General features: G+C 38.7%; 1 protein-coding gene across 1 annotated transcript in view; it reads left to right on the plus strand.

Moving 5' to 3' along the window:
* Positions 1-18,460, plus strand: part of LOC111144745 (ryanodine receptor 2) — a 549,385-nt gene that overhangs the window by 421,364 nt on the left and 109,561 nt on the right. The window contains 6 exon segments of the mRNA XM_022499183.1: positions 2,721-3,041; positions 4,497-4,737; positions 5,160-5,247; positions 7,757-7,849; positions 14,961-15,131; positions 16,524-16,583. Of these exon segments, the coding sequence (XP_022354891.1) occupies positions 2,721-3,041; positions 4,497-4,737; positions 5,160-5,247; positions 7,757-7,849; positions 14,961-15,131; positions 16,524-16,583 (974 nt within the window).

Here is an 18,460-nt window from a genome sequence, read left to right on the forward strand (position 1 = left end):
TTGTACCTTTCTGGGTTTTTTTGTTCACCAGATACGTCCATCTTATTGGGACAGCTTTATTCTATGTGTTTTTTCCTAATAGTTTAGTCTAATTACTATCATTAAAAAAATTATAAATTTGAGACACAATTAGTCAGTGACTTAAATTTGAACCCAACCTTAGCATGCATATATTTAATATTTTTATGCCTATATGTATACTAGGCATCTAAAAATATAATATGCCTCCTGTTGCTTTTCATTTGGGAAAATCTATTGTTCTATTTAGGTAGGCTCATTTCCACCATTCCAGTTGAAAAGCTCATAAAACCATTCCTGATGATTTCAAGGATCGGTCAATAAGAACCTATTATAGGATTTACTTACTAGGATTTAAATGGACTTGGATAAGAAATACTTTAAAAAGTAGTTATTTTTTATAATGAGGCTTTTAAAGCAAACCAAACAGTTCTCAAGACCTGAATGGTACAGAGATGTCCTCTCATATCACTTTTCTATTTGAATTCCTAAGTCTGATACAGTATACTGTATTTTATTTGCTCTCCAATAGTCTCTCTCTCCAAAGAGAACTCTCCAAAGAGTTCTCAAAACTTGGACAAGAGCTGTTTGCTGTTAACAAATGCGTATCTCTCTGTTAATGAGATTATTTCTCTGTGTAACGAGCTCATGTTTTTAGGGGAGCTGCTGGTTGTATTGATTTTATAATGCCTTATATCAAGTAAGAAATCTTTTACAAACTCAAGTAATCATTATTTAATTTGCCTATTTTATAATTCTAATTTCACATAACAGGAAGTTAAAGAAAAATTCAGCATTCAGCAGTGTGACTTAGCAGTATTTCTCTGTATAAATTCCACAGTATATTTGTAAATAGTCAAATATGCTTGAGTTTGAGCTATTAATCATCTGTGTAAACCTGCCTTATTACGTCTTATTTAGGATTTTTGACTGATTAATACTTTCGCTGTGAGCCCAGAATGAAGCAGATTTGTTATTCATTACAGATAATAAAATGCACAGAGCAGATAATCTACCTGCTTTTGTTTCTGTAACAGCTCCTTTGCATAACAAAGTAAAGGAATTGGGGTGAATGATTCCCTTTCATTCCTGTTTTAGTCATTGGACAAGTAATTGTGGTGTACATTGGGGTGGAAGGAGGAGATTTGATACAAGGATGAGCAAGACTGGATTCTTTCTCTCAGGAAGTTTTTAGTTGCAGAAGGAGAGGGACTGATAAGCTTATGTGATAGAATTCAGAATAAAGACCAAGAAGGACACCAAAATGCAGGTTTAGCCTGGGACCCCAGGAAAGACTTCACGGAGTTGGTTCAAGAGGAATCTTGAAATTAGGAACCCTGAAACTCTGGTACATTTGGAGAGACTTCAAGCCCTCAGGGGAGGGGGGTGCAGAATTCAGAGGGAAGGAAAGAATGGAAAACCAGGTGAAGTAGGCTTTCTTTGTTAGGGAAGGAGTGGGCACTGCACCACACAAACAGGATCTTTCTGTTGGCTTTAGGAGGAGGAGTACATGAGTAGGTCAGCATTGTAGAAATCCATCCTGACAGAAGTTGAGAAGGTAAATGGGTGTGAGTCACCGATTCAGAGAATGGTTGTGGTAATTCAGGAGACACAGGACATGAGGAAGGCTCCTTGGATGGAGGATATCATGGTTGTGAGAGGTCCTGGAGCTCTCGTCCTGTTGTGTGGGAAACGCAAGAGCATTACAGCCTGGAAATTTCTTCTCAGTTTCTGGTCTGGGAGCCTGACTGCATAATGTTGTCTTCACCAAGACATGCTCAGGAGGTAGGCGGGAGAGGAAGGGTCCAGTTTAAATTTGGATCCATTGTGTTTTAAGCTGCTTTGAAAACAGTATTATACGCAAAGGTTTTCAGAAATCTGGCTTTGAGAGCTATTAGCTTATAGCAGAAGCCCATAGGAATGGCCACAATTGCCCAGGCAAACGCAGAAGGCAAAAAGAAAAGAGAACTCAAGGTAAAAAGAAAAGAGAATTCACAACATTTAAAAGTTCGTCAAGGAGCAAACAGCCTGGAAAGGAGCCTTACAGCGTTCAGGAGGGAGTCAGGAAGACTGAATGAATGCATTGAAGTTAAGGAAGAGGAAATTCTGTGAGTGATGGGAAAGCCCCCATATCAGTTAGTGGGGTACGGATCTGTGAAAGAGGGGAATGGGTAAGTGGTGGGAAATAGAGGACTTCATTGCTAGAAAGCTAATTAACCCAGGGGAGACTGGAAGTATAGGTACAGGCTGCTGGGGAGGAGATAGGAAATCCTACAGAGCAAGGGGCTGGAGAAGCCCAGCAAGGCCCCTGCAGGGTGGCGGACTCTCCATTGAGAACACAGGCCAGACCATGAACAGGGAGCACACAGCTCTTTGCACTGAAAATGGGGAGCAGACATGAGAGGATGGACCTTCCAGAAGACTTGTGGGCAGAGGCATTTGATATCCTGGTTTTCTCTGAAGTAGAAGAAATGGTTGTTTGCTGATCTTAAGGGGCTGGTGGTGGGATAGGAATTTGGGAAAAAGAATGAAAGTTCGGTGGCTGCTGTGACTAGAGAGAGGGAGCCAACTGAAGGCATGGCCGGTCTTGCTGAGTTTTGAGTCCAGCATGGAATGGTTGCTTGCATCTTCTAGAAGTCTGGCTGTCGTTATCTGTCTGTTCTTTCACTGAACACAGTTCATTTTTATGTGTGTTTATCTAGCTCTCAGTTTGCCAACTAATGTGGAAGATGTTTGCCCAAATATACCATCTTTGGAGAAACTCATGGAAGAAATTGTGGAATTAGCCGAGTCTGGCATTCGCTACACACAAATGCCCCATGTGATGGAAGTCATACTGCCCATGCTTTGCAGCTACATGTCCCGTTGGTGGGAGCACGGACCCGAAAACAACCCGGAAAGGGCTGAAATGTGCTGCACGGCTCTGAACTCCGAGCACATGAACACGCTCCTGGGGAATATATTGAAAATCATATATAACAACTTGGGAATTGATGAGGGCGCCTGGATGAAGAGGTTAGCAGGTGAGGATTGGAAAGTAAAGCACTGCTTTATTTGTTTTATCTCCGAAAGGATTTGAAATCAGAACACTAGGGGCACCTGGCTGGCTCAGTCAGTAGAGTATGTGGCTCTTGATTTCGGAGTCATGAGTTCGAGCCCCACGTTGGGTGTAGAGATTACCTAAATAAACAAACTTTAAAAAAATGAAATACAGAAGACTAGAAGTTTCCCGTCTTAGTCTTTATCAATATTTTCTTCTGTTGTCAAAAAATATTAAAAATATTATTTCTGTCATACTGTTCTTTAAAAAAAATGTAGATTGAATTAAGCATCAGGTAACTTGCCATATTGTTACAACATTTTTGTTGTTGTTGTTGTAACTTTTAAGCAAGTAAACATTTTCCTGGTTGAACAGTCTCTGTAAGATTAGTCAGTAAATGCAGGGTGAAAACTAATGATTCAGTAGACAGAAAAATAAAACTGGATTTTGAAACTTTTAGCAATTCATCTTTTTAGGAGTGGGGGAAGAAAATCAAAACATGCAGTCAAAAATTTACATTTGTTTATCATTGCACTATTTAAGTTGGATAATGAGAAGCAATTTCTTTTTTTTTATTTTTATTTTTTTAGATTTTATTATTTGAGAGAGAGAACACACACAGGGAGAGGGAGAGGGAGAAGCAGACTCCGCTTCTGAGCAGGAAGCCCAACATAAGGCTCCATTCCAGGACCCTGAGATCATGACCTGAGCTGAAGGCAGATGCTTAACTGACTGAGGCATATAGGTGCCCCAGGAATCAGTTTCAAGGGTGAAAAGAAGGATTTTAAAGAATTAAATTCAGAGAGAGAGGAAGAGGGAAGGAAGGGAAGGAAAGGAGGGAAGGAAAGAGGGAAATTAGTTATTTACTTAAAAAACACAGTAATACACCAATGTCTTACTAATTTGGGTAGGGTGTTTTCTCTTTTATACATCTAGTATTAGTAAATAAAATAACAGTTCCCATGCAATGTAAGTCTCCCACTGGTACCAGGATGGGAAAGCAGAATTGATACAACTAGAAGTCCTCTCATAATTATTCAGTGGTACATATTCCTTGTAAAGAAAGGACCAGAGGAACCTTTTCCATTTGGGGATTTTTTCTTCTTTTTGTGAGAATAATTGATTTCTAAAGTGAATGAACATGTTTCTGGTTTTGTTTTTTGTTTTTTTTTTTTTTCTATTCCAAATTAGCTGCCAATTAAAAACAAAAAACAAGAAAGCACATCAAATTCAATTCAGTAATCATTTTTGAACAGCAACTGTGCAATTAGGTTTGGGACTGGAAAAATGGCTGAGGCACAGGCTGAATCCTGAAAGAAACCACGTGCTAGGGGAGGAGGGGTTGTGTAGATCGTGCAATTACAATTGTAATTATAATCTGTCTTCACTTTAACAAATGTTGATGCAGGGCAGAATATTAATGTCTGTCTTCGAACAGTTTTTTCGCAGCCCATTATAAATAAAGTGAAACCTCAGCTCCTAAAAACTCATTTCTTGCCATTAATGGAGAAACTCAAGAAAAAAGCAGCGATGGTGGTGTCTGAGGAGGACCATCTGAAGGCGGAGGCCAGGGGGGATATGTCCGAGGCAGAACTTCTCATTCTTGATGAGTTCACCACGCTGGCTAGAGACCTCTATGCCTTCTACCCACTCCTGATTAGATTTGTGGACTACAACAGGTACAGTGTTCAAAAGTGATGAACTTCTCTGATTCGGTCATGACCTTGCTGGGTTCCCACATGCCAGTAGACTTGCTTCATTGACTGCGTGATGAGCTTGTCCATGATTGTGACATAACCAAATGCTTAGAGACAAGCACCCCAAATCGTCTCCAGATCACCAAGCGTCTCCATTATAGTCAGAAATCACGTTCCGGAGCAGGCTGCCTTTTGTGGGTTCAAGTTAGCAGTCTGACAGTTACGATGTTTAAATTGTTTTCAATGTTAAACAAATGGCCTCTGAAGCCACTTGTGAGCTCTGATATCCTGGTTCACCCTTAGCTGACTTGGTTTCAGTTTTAACATTGAGTGGGTGATTTTTATTAAAAAAAATTAACTCGAAGGAATAACTGAGAAACCACTTCATTTATTATGTGATCTAGGGCAAAGTGGTTAAAAGAGCCTAACCCTGAAGCAGAGGACCTTTTCCGCATGGTGGCCGAAGTGTTTATCTACTGGTCCAAATCCCATGTAAGTAGGAAAATATGGCAGCACTTCCTGTTTGGTTAGGTCAAGGGCTTACACATTTTTGTGTGTGTGTTTGTGTGTTTTTTTAAGATTTTATTTATTTGACAGAGAACAAGTAGGGGGAGAGGGAGAAGCAGGCTCTCCACTAATGCGGGGCTCAATCCCAGGACCCTGGGATCATGACCCAAGCCAAAGGCAGCCCCTTAACTGACTGAGCCACCCAGGTGCCCTGAGGAGTTACACGTTTTTAACCAATGTTCCTGTCCCCTTAGTAAATACCTATGATAATATTTCTTGAAGTTGCTTCCTAGGTATCACTTAGCTGGTGTGGAGAGAACAGATTCCCCTAGGTAGTTTGAGGGAATATAAACCCTCTTTCAGGTTTGGGAAGATATCACAGGGGTTTTTAGTTGCACTCCATAAATGGTGTTTTTTTTTTTTTTTCTTTTTCCTTTACCCCTAAATCTTTAGGGTAACATGAACATAGAGATGTGGCCTTTTATCATCCAGGCTTCCCTCTGTGTAGATGTTTTGCTAAGCCCCCAGGAGCCCTCATGCCTAGTTTGAGAAATGCTGAAGTGAACTTTTGTTTTCCAGTCACAAGAATAATTCTTGTTTACTTGTACGGTACTACTTCTTTAAATGTGTTCCATCAGAACATACTTATGTTTCTACAGGAGTTTGCTTTTGCTCACATGTTAGAGTAAAATAGAGCTCCTTCTAGGAATTCTGTTGATAGAATTTATAAAGTACATCTGTAGTGAATTTTCACCATTTTATATGTAGCAAGTAGAAATCTATGTTTTTAAATCTGAAAAAGATTTCAATAATAAAAACTTGATATAGTATTCTATAAATATTCAAAGAACTAGCAGAATATGGCTAAGTGACCATTTATTGTTGTCCCAAATTATTTAAAAAGCTTAGAATTTTTGTGTCAATTATAATTCTCGATGGCACTTTGCAAATGGGAGACTCCAAGAAAATAAAAATAAAACCTCAACCTCAGCTTCATTATTTGAGGTGACTTCCCAATTTATTTTATCAGATTGTTATACAGGTTCTTTTATTTTAAAAATGTCATTTTTTTTTTAAATTAAAATTTCCTACTTAATGTTCAGGATAAGAAATATTATTTAATGCCTACCCCTGAGGAGTCTGTCAAACTTGGTACCAAAATGTATATAAAATATAATTACACTGAAATAATATGTGGAATAATGGCTTTTCAAAATGTATGCACTTACATCTTCACAATGACTTTCATTTTCAGTGATGCCCAAAATTCTTTTAGATCCATTAGTTCCTCTGGATGAAAGCAAATGATTTCTGAGTCTGTGTAACTTATGTTGAGAAGGTACACTAGATTGTTCAGGGAGCCTTGGAAGGAATATTTGAAATCCAGAGCCCAGGAGCAAATCACTTAAGAAAACCAAAAACTGCATATTTTTCCTTGAAGAACTTAAAATCTTCAACTTCATCAATCACCAAAATACCAGAAAAGCTTCTTTAAATGTATATGCAAGACAGGATTTTGGAACAAGTTCTTGGAGGGGTATTTATCACAATCAGTAGATTTTTAGATGAATGTCTAATGATAATTTCAAGAGTAAGAAAAAAATCGGAATATGTACTTTTGGATCTCATGGGTATATTTGAAACCCAGATTTGTTAGTGTGTGTCCTATATATTCCTCCCCAAATATTTAAAGGTGAGACTCTATAAGTACCCATATTATTGTGGATGGTAAAATCAGAATGTTAATGTGAGCGGAATGAAAGTCAAAGCTTAGTCCTTTCACTGTCCTTCGCACACAATCTATTATTACTCATCAGTTGTTAACATATTTGGATACTTACTAGGAAGTCATTTTATTTGGGTTTTGCTCATCCCAAAGAGGAAAGCATATGCTGAGATCATTAACTTCTCTTTTAAAACTCTGATTCTCTCTGCTTTCATTTTGTGTTTGTCCCCTTTGCTATCACTGCTCAAACATTTGACTTTGCCTGTGTTCGTATGTTCCCAAAATAAAAAATAAATAAAATAATATTATAGTAGATAATGTGAGATATAGTAATATAATAGGCAACAATGAGAAAGTAGATAAAATATCTGACAGACTAAAAAATTATATTGTAGATGTTTGTTCCCTGGGTTCCCAACGCCCTCCCCCCACCCCAGAAGCAGTCTATGCCTTTCACCAGCTAAATCTGCATTTGAGTACTCATTCTACCCCTCCGTAGGTGTGTGACATTGGTACTTAAATATTCTGGATCTTCGTTTTCCCACCTTTGAAGCATACGTATTTATATCTAGTTCCCAGAATTGTTGTCTCAAGCCAAGTATCCTCATTGGAAAATTAAAAAAAAAAATTTGTTCCCTTTTCTTGGGAAGTCTTATGTATCAAATTACTACTTAACTTTGTAGGAACTTTTGGGTCCTGTATAACCTCTAATTACATGGACTTCTTGTCTATGTGGTTTTAACTGAACTTTTCTTTGCAACTTCTCAGAATTTCAAAAGAGAAGAGCAGAACTTCGTGGTACAGAATGAAATCAACAATATGTCTTTCCTCATTACTGACACCAAATCAAAGATGTCAAAGGTATTTCCATAATCTGTTGCGCTGTTCTAGAAAGTTTTTGAATGTAACTTTCATTGTTGATTTTTTTCTACATTTTTTGGAAGGTGTACAACTGAGATTTTAGAGATTTTGTGATGTTTACTAATTAAACACACACACGCACATACACACAGTTTGAAGGGTACCTGGGATTTGTTTTAAGGAAGTATGGTAAGACACACGGACACAGAAATGACTCTCATGAAGCAAGAAGGTGTTACTCACAGTTCCTGAGAAACCGAAGGCATGGCATGTGGTGGGGGCCTGTGGCAAAGCATTATTGTCAGTCTTGTGGCAGAGGGAACTCGGGGGTGAGGGGGAAGACAGGCGGAGTCCTTGTTGAGGTTTCTATGGGAAGGGACAGGCAAAGCAGGGTACGCAAGTTTAGGATTAGCTAGTTTGAATAATTTCATTGGGCTTGGGGTGTAGTGGGCATCCCTAGGTGTCTGATACCTCGCCCTAGGGTGATTAGGACAGGTGGGTCAAGACCCAGGAAAAGAAATAACTGGGGACTATGAGACTCTCTGTTGCTTAGTTTGTGTATGAAAAGCGTGCTTGCGGAAAAGTAATTTATCATCTGTAGGAAATGACCAGCATTGGGAGGGACAGAGATCAGCAAGACCCCAAGTTGCCAAAGCATTAGAATAAAAAGACATACTTAACACACACACACACACACACACACACACACACTGCCAGTCACATGTAATACACATGTAATTAGTCTACACTGTCTATTCATCAAGATTACGTATATGCATTTATGTGTGCCAAGTATGTAAAATCCAGATAATTAGCTGCACTGTTTAAGAACCACGTGCATGATTTCCAGATTCTTGCATATGAGATGGGACTGTGTGGCTCTAGATTTTTGTTTTCTCTGTCACTCATGTTGGGGAGGGGAGGAACTTGCAAAACAGTTTAAAAATCACACCTTTCTTGTTCGAATTACCACTGAATAAGAAAATGAATCTATTACATGGGGGTAACATAGAAAGTGTGCGGCCAAATGGCCAAAGATGCAGAGGTAGTGTGGGTCTGGCCGAGGAACTCCGTCTCTACCAGCTCTGCCACTGAGGGGAGAGAGTCTCAGTGGGAAGGACATAGGCATGACCAGTACCTGTCACCTGCTTCGTTGGTGGCCACGAGGACAGTTGACTGTCATCCCTCAGAGCTCCTCATGTTTTTCAGAGTGTTAAATGCCCTGTCTTTGATGCTCCTGCACAGGAGCTAAATGCTAACCCTCGCTGGAGGTTCGCCTACCTCGAACAGCGTCCAGCCGAGAGCCCGTTTCTGTGCTGGGCTCTGGAAGCGCACACGAAAGATGAGAACGTTTCTCTCCGGGCCACCAGCAAGGCTGAAGAGTGAGCTGAGGCTGTCTTGAGACACTGTGCTAGGAACACATGTCTTGTGGATGTTTTGAACTGAAAACTGTTAGCAAATGTCTCTGCTTTGACAACATGGTGTCAACTTAGGACCGTGTTAACTAAGGCACAGAGAGAGGGCAGAAGAGGTCAGCGTTTCCTTTGAGAGGATGATGGTGATTCTGGTCTATCATGACACTCACGATGAGGGAAAAGTCTGTAGAGCTGGGGTCTGCGTCTTCTTACCCAGACATCCTCTTCCCTCTTTTTCCTCATGGTAGTCCAGTGAAGCTCAAAACATAGGGTCATCGTGCTTTGCCTCCTGGAAGCCAGACGGGGGTGTCTGTGCCGATGGACACAGAGTAACATTTACTCCTAGTTGCAGGCAGAAAATGCAAAGTAATGGGAAGAAGCATTTTAATATCCTACCCCCAACCCTGCCTCCGCACGCACGAAATTTCAGCCTTTCCATCTCTTTACCACATGACTGCTGACACTCTGAGACAGGATACTTAGTAAATAACAGCAACATTGATGAAGTATTCATTCATTCATTCATTCATTTATGGTTTGTTGGTTTTTTTTTTTTTAAGATTTTATTTATTTATTTGACAGAGAGAGAGGGATCACAAATAGGCAGAGAGGCAGGTGGGGGGTGGGGAAGCAGGCTCCCCACTGAGCAGAGAGCCCGATGCCCAGCTCGATCCCAGGACCCTGAGATCATGAACTGAGCCAAAGGCTGTGGCTTAACCCATTGAGTCACACAGGTGCCCTATGGTTTTTTTTGTTTGTTTTTTGTTTTTAAGATTTTATTTATTTATTTGAGACACAGAGAGAGAGAAGGTGAACAGGTGGAGGGACAGAAGGAGAGGGAAAACCAGGCTCCTCACTGAGCAGGGAACCCACCTTGGGGTTTGATCCCAGGACCCTGAGATCCTGACCTGAGCGAAAGGCAGTCGCTTAACCAAGTGAGCCACTAAGGTGCCCTTGACGAAGTTTATAAAAATCAGTGATCATGCTTTCTTTCCTTATTTTTAAGATTTTTTTTGTTGATTTTATCTGCATGTGTCCTTGAAATTTTATATTGCATAAGTACCATGATCTTTTTTCCTAGAAGGAATGTTTCTAGGTTAAATAATGGAGTCCAATACACTAATGTGTTATATCATTTCACCAAAGGAATCATGGTGTCCTTGTGTTTCAGCATTTGGACAAATTTGAGAGGCACCGTGTTGGTCAAAGTAACATCGTAACTCTGCTTTTATCAGTGTCGTTGAGGTTCTCTGCCAAGCCCAGATGGCATGAAGGATCCAAAAGTAGGATGTGATCAGGGGATGAGTAACATCTTTCCCAAAAGGCTGTACTGTTCAGATCTAGTGCCAAGAATGGGTAACAGGAAGACGGCCGAAGGTCTGGTTCTGAAGCTGAAATGGACAGGGAGGTGTTCCCCGCATGCTAGGGTGAGACTAGAATGATGTGGAAGGTTTCAGGGATTCCTCTGACAAAGCCTCCAGTTGTCTGTCCGAGGCGTTACAGCGACTGATCAGTCCATTCCCCAGAGTCCAGAAGGAAAAAAGGAGCTCTTTTGAATGTAGATTCAGACCCAAATGTAAACCACAGAAGAAATTGTCATGTATCAGTCTTGAGGCCAGCATCCAGACAGGGATGATTGTTATTTGTATGGTATACCATTTCCACACTTGATGAAACAGAAAATAGATGACAATAGGTAAAATATGGACATAGGCAGCTGAAGCCAGCAGACCAACTTGGAATATGGTAATCTGCAATTGGGAACCTCTTTTCGGCTTACTATATATGTAGCCCATAAGGCAGAGGAAGGCCAGTGCATATGAAATTAGCCATAATGCTCTTCTGAGAGGGTGACCACAGTGTGGTGTGGCAGTCCATGCCTTTGTCCAAAGCGTGGGCAGTGGCGCTGCTGACTACAGCAAGGGACTCTCAGCGTACTTCCCCCAGGTGTTAACATGCAGGGCAGTGAGTGGCCTCCCTCCAGGGAAACCTGTCCCCTCCTGCCCCCTGCTCTTTCTCTGAGCCCTTGCTTCCTGTCCTCTCTGGGACTTCTTCCCGACCAAACATTCTACAAAGGCAGGGAACGTGTTTTATTGACTTGGTAACTTCAAAGCTTAGTGTAGCACTTGGTGCCTAATGGCTACTTAATTAATATGGGTAAATCAAATTAATATTTGAATTTAAACAGTATGAAATTTGGTGCTGAACCTGGGCATTTGTGTGTGTCTTCCTTTACTGTTGTTTTTCCAGACTCACTGTTTCATTGGTACAAAGTATATGACACTAGGTCACTATATGGCTAGCTGTGCTACAGTTTTTAATTTCATAACTTGTTTTAAAAACATATACAGATAGCATCTGTTATAAATTCTGTTAGTTTGTCGATGTGAGAAAAAAACAGTGGGTTTTGCCTATTGCATTATAGAATTGTATCCTATTTTGTATTAAGATTTCAGTTCCTTTTGAAGTATAGCAATTGGTGTTAGCAACTATTTTCCCCAGCTTTATGAAAATACAGTTGGCATATAACATTGTGTAATGTAATGTAAGGTGAACATCGTGATTTGATGGTCTTCTATATTACAATTTATCAGTATAGCATTAGTTAATACCCACATCGTGCCACATAATTACCATTTGTTTCTTGCGGTGAGGACACTTCAGATCTACTCTGACAACCTGCAAGTAGATAATATAGTATCATTGCTACATTAATATAATATAATATAATATATATACATGTAGTATCATTATTTAATCACTCTGCTGTACGTTAGATCCCCAGAACTTATTCACCTTATATCCAGAGGCGTGTACCCTTTGATCAGCATCTCCCCCATTCACTGCCCGCCCCACCCCGCCGCACTCCCCAGCCCTCGGGAACCACCACTCTGCTCTCTGTTTTTCTCAGTTTGGCTTTTTTAGATTTCACATATACGTGACATCATATGGTATTTGTCTTTCTCTGACTTATTCACATAGCATAATGCCCTCAAGATTCATCCACGTTGTTGCAGTGACAGGATTTCTGTCTTTCTCACAGTTGAGTAACACTCTACTTGTGTGTGTGTCTCAGGCACAAACTCGTAGGTGGTTTCCATGTCTTGGCTTTCGCGAATAATGCTGCAGTGAACAGGAGAGTGCAGCTATCTCTTTGAGACCCTGTTTGCATTTCCTTTGGATGAGTACCTGGCAGTGGAATTGCTGGATCACATGGTTCTATTTTTCCTCTTTTGAGGAACCTCCATCCTGTTTCCCACAGTGGCTACACCAGTTTGCATTCCCACCAACAGTGCCCAAGGGCTCCCTTTCCCTCACATCTTCACCAGCATTTATTATCTCTTGTCTTTTTGATCATTAGGCTCACTTTTGTAATTCATATATCTAAATTCTTTTTTAAAACCATTAATTACACCTGTGGAAAAAAAATAAATATCTATGAGTTTTGTTTTGCTTTGGTAGGCTGTTTCAGTGTAGGGATATTAGAAAATGCTTCCCCTTTTCCCTGACTCTATTAAATTTTAGATTATTTTAGGTGAGATTGTTAGAGCTATGTGTGTGTGAGAGAGAGAATGAGAGACAGAGATAACAGAGAAAGGCTGATTGATGACAGAGGTCAGTTTATCCTACTTTCCTCTTAAGTATGCCCCTATATGGACCATGCTATGGCATAGTCATCTCTGATTCAGATGTTAGGAATTGGTCAAAATGAAATAGCATGCAAATTCAGTGGTTTCAGCAGTTCTGCTCAAATTACTGAGCAGCTCCCCAGGCAAGGCAAAGTGCTTGGTTCTGAGTAGATGGAAAGGAACAGAACAAATTTGGCCACTGCCCAGCTCCACAGTCTGGGGAGGAAACAGGCCCCAAACAAAGAAAAACCCAACTGATATAGATGTACATGAGTTTATTTGATTGTTTGTAGATTTACTTTCTTTGTACTAGAAGCAGACTCTATCACCCATAAGTGTTCAAAGATACAGCAACTTTTCTTTTCAGTTTATAGATTTCCTGTGGCATACGATGCAAAATTATTGTTTGAACATAAGTAGGAATTTATTTATATGCCGTTTCTCAAAAGTGAGCAATTTATAGTTGTCCTTAGTGTAGATTTTAATTATTTTTATTATATGGTCACTTAAATATTTATAAATATCAAACCAGGTAAAAGCTCCTTGTGCCTATGCAACCATAAAACCAAAAGAACTTAAGAAGTTAAAAATCAAAGAAAACCACAACACCAATTAACATAGTATATAATATTGTTTTGCCGAAGTGAAATTATCAGAATTGGATAGAAGTATGTTTGCATAATTTATATTAATTTGTTTAATTTTTAAGATGTCAGTTCCTTATTTGGGTAATTATTTTTATCACCATGGTTGCATTTCCTTTTAACAAGAGCTCATTTAAAATCACTAATTCATTTTATTATGGGTTAATCAATTTAATAGTACAAATAATTATTCATTTTTTTTTTCTATTAAACTTACTGAAAATAATCTCTCAGAAATTGCTAAAGATAAGAACAGGATCCATGCAATAAGTATATCTCTTTGGAAACTGAATACAGTTTTTATTGCTATAGTTCAGATACAGGTTTAATATATCAATATATATCATAGTAAATACATTATATAATATTATATATATTATACAATATTATTTATAATATATATAATTATATAATATTATTAATAATATTATATATGATTATATATATTATTAATATAATATGTAAACTACCATTACTTTATGATGACAATTATTTTACTACTTAATGTGAAAAAATTCTACATGTTGTGATAGATTTTGTCTCTCTGTGGGGAAAGCAAATCATTTGTATGTTAAATTCTCTTCTGTTTTTTTTTCTCAGTAGGCCAAAATTATTACAGTATGTTATTATCCTGAAAATATCTTCAATGTTTGAATTATTGTTACAAAGAAATTTAACATGCACAAAGAAGTAAATATGGGACAGTTATTTTAATTTTGATGTTCGAGTATGCCCTCTTCATAGAATAATACTCATTACCCAGTGAAAATTGGTCTCTGCATTTAAAGTGACCCTGACGCACGAACGTAAAATTTAACAAAAATAACAAAAGAACCCTGAAGTAGCATGGCAGTATTCAGGTGTAAATAGGTCATCCAGAGATAACCCTGAATATTTATGTTATACCAATTAGTATATTACATCTCTTTCCACTAGAGAAGGGTTAATGCCCTAAGGAGACAAGTCTGCAGACTATATAAAAGGCTAATACATTTTATAATAGTTTTATATATACCATGTGCATGTGTGAGAGAGTTTATATTTCAAAGCAAGCATCTGTCAAAACAAAAATAAATAATAAATTCTTACATTTTTCCTCCTAAACATTGGAAACTTTAAAACATACAATATCTGAAATTACCACGGATTTTTCTTATACCCATCAGCTCTATCAAGTTGCTTTGGGCGGTCTCCTTCTGCAAGTGTTTAGAAAGCACACCGGTAAATTGTAATGACTTGGGAATCTGAAAGTAGGACTTGGACATTAGCAAGAGAGGTTAAGAAGGAAAGAGGAGAAGGATTTGCAAAAATAGGGAGCAACAGGAAATAAGGAAGATGGAACCACAGTCAAGTTACAAGAGGCTCCTAGTTCTGAATATGGGGAAAGCAGTCACAGATTCCAACACTCAACTCTGTTCTCCAGGCAGCTGTCTCTGATCAGGAGAGGAAGAAAATGAAGCGCAAAGGAGATCGATACTCGATGCAGACGTCCCTTATTGTGGCAGCTCTGAAGCGACTGCTGCCCATTGGGTTGAACATCTGTGCACCTGGGGACCAGGAGCTCATTGCTCTGGCCAAAAACCGATTTAGTATGGTAAGTTTCCTGTACACACCAGGGACGATCACTTGACCTCCAGACACTCAGATGTGTAGACTCCTCTTGCTCACGGCTCTCTGTCAGTATTCTTTCTTTATTATTTTTTTTAAACTCTATTTTATTTTTTCAGTGTTCCAAGATTCCTTGTTTAAGCACCACACCCAGTGCTCCATGCAACACGTGCCCTCCTTAATACCCACCACCAGGCGCACCCAACCCCTACCCACCTCCCCTCCAAAACCCTCAGTTTGTTTCTCAGAGTCCACATTCTCTCATGGTTCGTCCCCGCCTTGGAATTCCCCCCAACTCCCTTCTCTCCATCTCCCAATGTCAGTATTACATTTGCATTAAATGTTCTGTTAAGCAGTTTTACTGCATAGGCTCTATCATTCAGATACAAAGACTGCCTTTTTTTTTTTTTTTTTTTTTTTTTTTTTGGTGGCTGTTTTTTTATTTCTAAATTACATTAATCACCTTCCAGGAATCTTTAGGAACCAAAGAGAAAAAATGCAAACAAGTTTCTGGCAGTAAAAAAAAAAAAAAAGGATTTCCTGTGAACTCCCCTATAACATTTGTTATGAGAAGTATATTCAGATTTTTGAGGGGTTATTTTTCAGCGTTTTCAGAAGAGTCCTGCACTGTGCTGATGGTGGTTGGATAAGGTGTTGACTTTTAAATCAGTGGCTCTTCTCCTTTGCAAGCTTCAAAATTTAAGTTCTCCAGATCTCTTCATGGCCCCTGTGTTTTCCCTTCACGGCTATGCAGATGCAATTTTACAAAACTACGCAGTGGAGTTACTATATTATGTTTAGGGAAATTGCATATTGTTATGTTTAGGGAAATTGCATACTTTTCCTCTGCCTGGTCCCACGCTGAATGGAGCACTTCTCTGTATATTAGGGTTTGATACTGTGAGATAAGGAGGTTGAGGGGATTTGTAGCAGAGTGGACTGCAAGGGTGCTGTTCTGCTGGGGGTTGCTCTAGTATTTGATTACCAAGATATGCTCCTTCTTATCACTGGATCATGGGGGATATCCTAAAGTGCCATAACTACTTGGTAAGGATTTCAGAGAAGGATGGAGACATATTTGTTCGAACCCAAGGGAACATCGTTCTGCCCTACTTCTCATGAACTGGACATTCTGTTCCATGGAGTCTTACGGCACTTACTGTAGAATTGAAGTAGGTTGTTATCTTGTTTCTAGTCACAGCAGTATCAAGAAATTATCTGAAAAAGAACCCCCCTAAATTTGTGACATGTATTTAAATCCTGTAGATATGTTTATTCAGACGTGTACTATTTCAGAATTGGTTAGATCTATTTCCATTGACTTGTGATCCTTGATGCATTGTAAGACTTCCTTTAGGTAACATTTATTTCTTGACAGAAAGACACTGAAGATGAAGTACGAGATATAATCCGCAGTAATATTCATTTACAAGGCAAGGTAAGCCAAATTTAAGCACATTTAGTATTTATGGATTAATCTCTCTTTAGAATATACTACAAATATTGTTACTGTAGCATTTAAGAAAGTAGAAACATATTGCTTTAGTCAGTTTTTATCCTACTTGCAAACCTTTTGATATTAAAGACCATCAAGATAATGAATGATGGATTTTTAAAGTAGATCATCAGAGATTCTCACACTTTGAAGAAAATATGCCATGATTTGAAATAAAGTTTGGAAATTACCTTCCTTAGCTGTGTTTGAGGACTTTTGGGACATGGAGACAGGTGTCCATAAGAATTTGAACTTTTACATTTAGTGACCAGAAACTAAATACGTGAATTTAAGAGTCATTAGTATATAGGAGATATTGAGAATTGCTGTAATAGGAATAAATTAATTTACCTAGGGAGGCGAAGGAAAACATGAACGGAAATCATGAGAACAGTTACTTATTAACATTGGGTAAGAAAAAAAAATTGCAGAAGTACGTTTTGTAGTTCAGTAATCATTTACTATTTTTTGGAAATTGTTTCCTACTGGGAGATAAATTGCTCATTTGTTTATGGAAACTGCTATGCAGTGTAAGAAGTCTAGCAGTTTTTGGTTTTTTTTTCAGTTTATTATTTTGATTCAGGATATTTGCTTCCATTCTGGTGTTCCTTCTGGAGAATTTTCTCAATTATGAGAATGTCCAAATGTCAAAAGTAGTGACTACAGTATAATGTTTGCTTTCCTGAGTATTAAAATGCTTCATTCCAAGATCAAAACCCTATACTTTTTCTTTTAACACCTCGGACGACACTATGATATAGGTGAGGTGTGTCTTTCCAATATTCCCAGGAAACAAATACTGATTTAGAACAAATTTCATATGCACTTTGATGTGTATGTACTCAGTCATACATTTAGTTATAAACTGGTCCAGAATAGGAGATGAATTCCTGTTACAGCTTGATTGCTTTCCAGGTAGCAAAAAGATTTTGAACATTTTAAAACGTACTAATAAATCTTCCAACTACATCTCCAGTGAAGGGTTTATGCTACATATATGGGTGTTTGGGGAGATCATGTAGTCCTTGAAAGGGTCTCCCAGGGGACTCAAGGCCACACTTTGAGAACCACAGTCTAGGACAACCACCACTGAGCAGAGTCAGGAGATGTTCAGTACCTCTTAAGGAAGGTTCTGTGCTTCTCTCAGGAAATAATCTAATGAAGAAGGTTGTCTTGAAGAAGCAGAAGGAAATTCTTCTTCTAGAGGAAATTATCTTCTAGAGGTTACTTGTAGGAGTACTATGGACAACTTAAATTGTGTACTGGGGAGTCAGGAAGAAAGAGGAGAGCAGAGAAGGAAACATGTTTACAATTAACATTTCACCTCCAAATGAATGAGACCAGAAAATAAAGTGGTAATGAATACATAGATTTTCTTTTTGACATTTCAGTCTATACTTGTGCTGTGAGTTAGGCACACATGTTATGGAGCCGTACAGACTTACAAAAGATTTTTTTGTTCCTAACACCTCAGATATATCGTCCTGAAATTGTAGGACTGGTAATCCTGGGAGCCAGAAGGAGTATTTTATATTAGAAGGAATAACATTTCTACTTATCTTGCCAAGTACAAGTAAACATGTGTATTAAAATCTAGACGTACCAAACACAGCCCTCAGATGGAAAAAGTATGTGGAAGAAAAATATTTCCTTTTGTCCAAGGACAAATGTTGTTTACAAGTCATTGAGTGTTTGCCTCTTGGTGAAAGTTATTTTTCCACATTTCTGGTGCTTCTTTCTCTGACTAGGAGTTGTGAAGTTTTAGATGTTGTCCATTTACTTCAGCTTCATGACCCTCAGTCTCCCATTCTTTTTTTTTT

This window comes from Enhydra lutris, unplaced genomic scaffold, assembly GCF_002288905.1.
Source record: "Enhydra lutris kenyoni isolate GAN:26980312 unplaced genomic scaffold, ASM228890v2 scaffoldscaffold12, whole genome shotgun sequence".
Classification (NCBI taxonomy): Eukaryota; Metazoa; Chordata; class Mammalia; order Carnivora; family Mustelidae; genus Enhydra; species Enhydra lutris.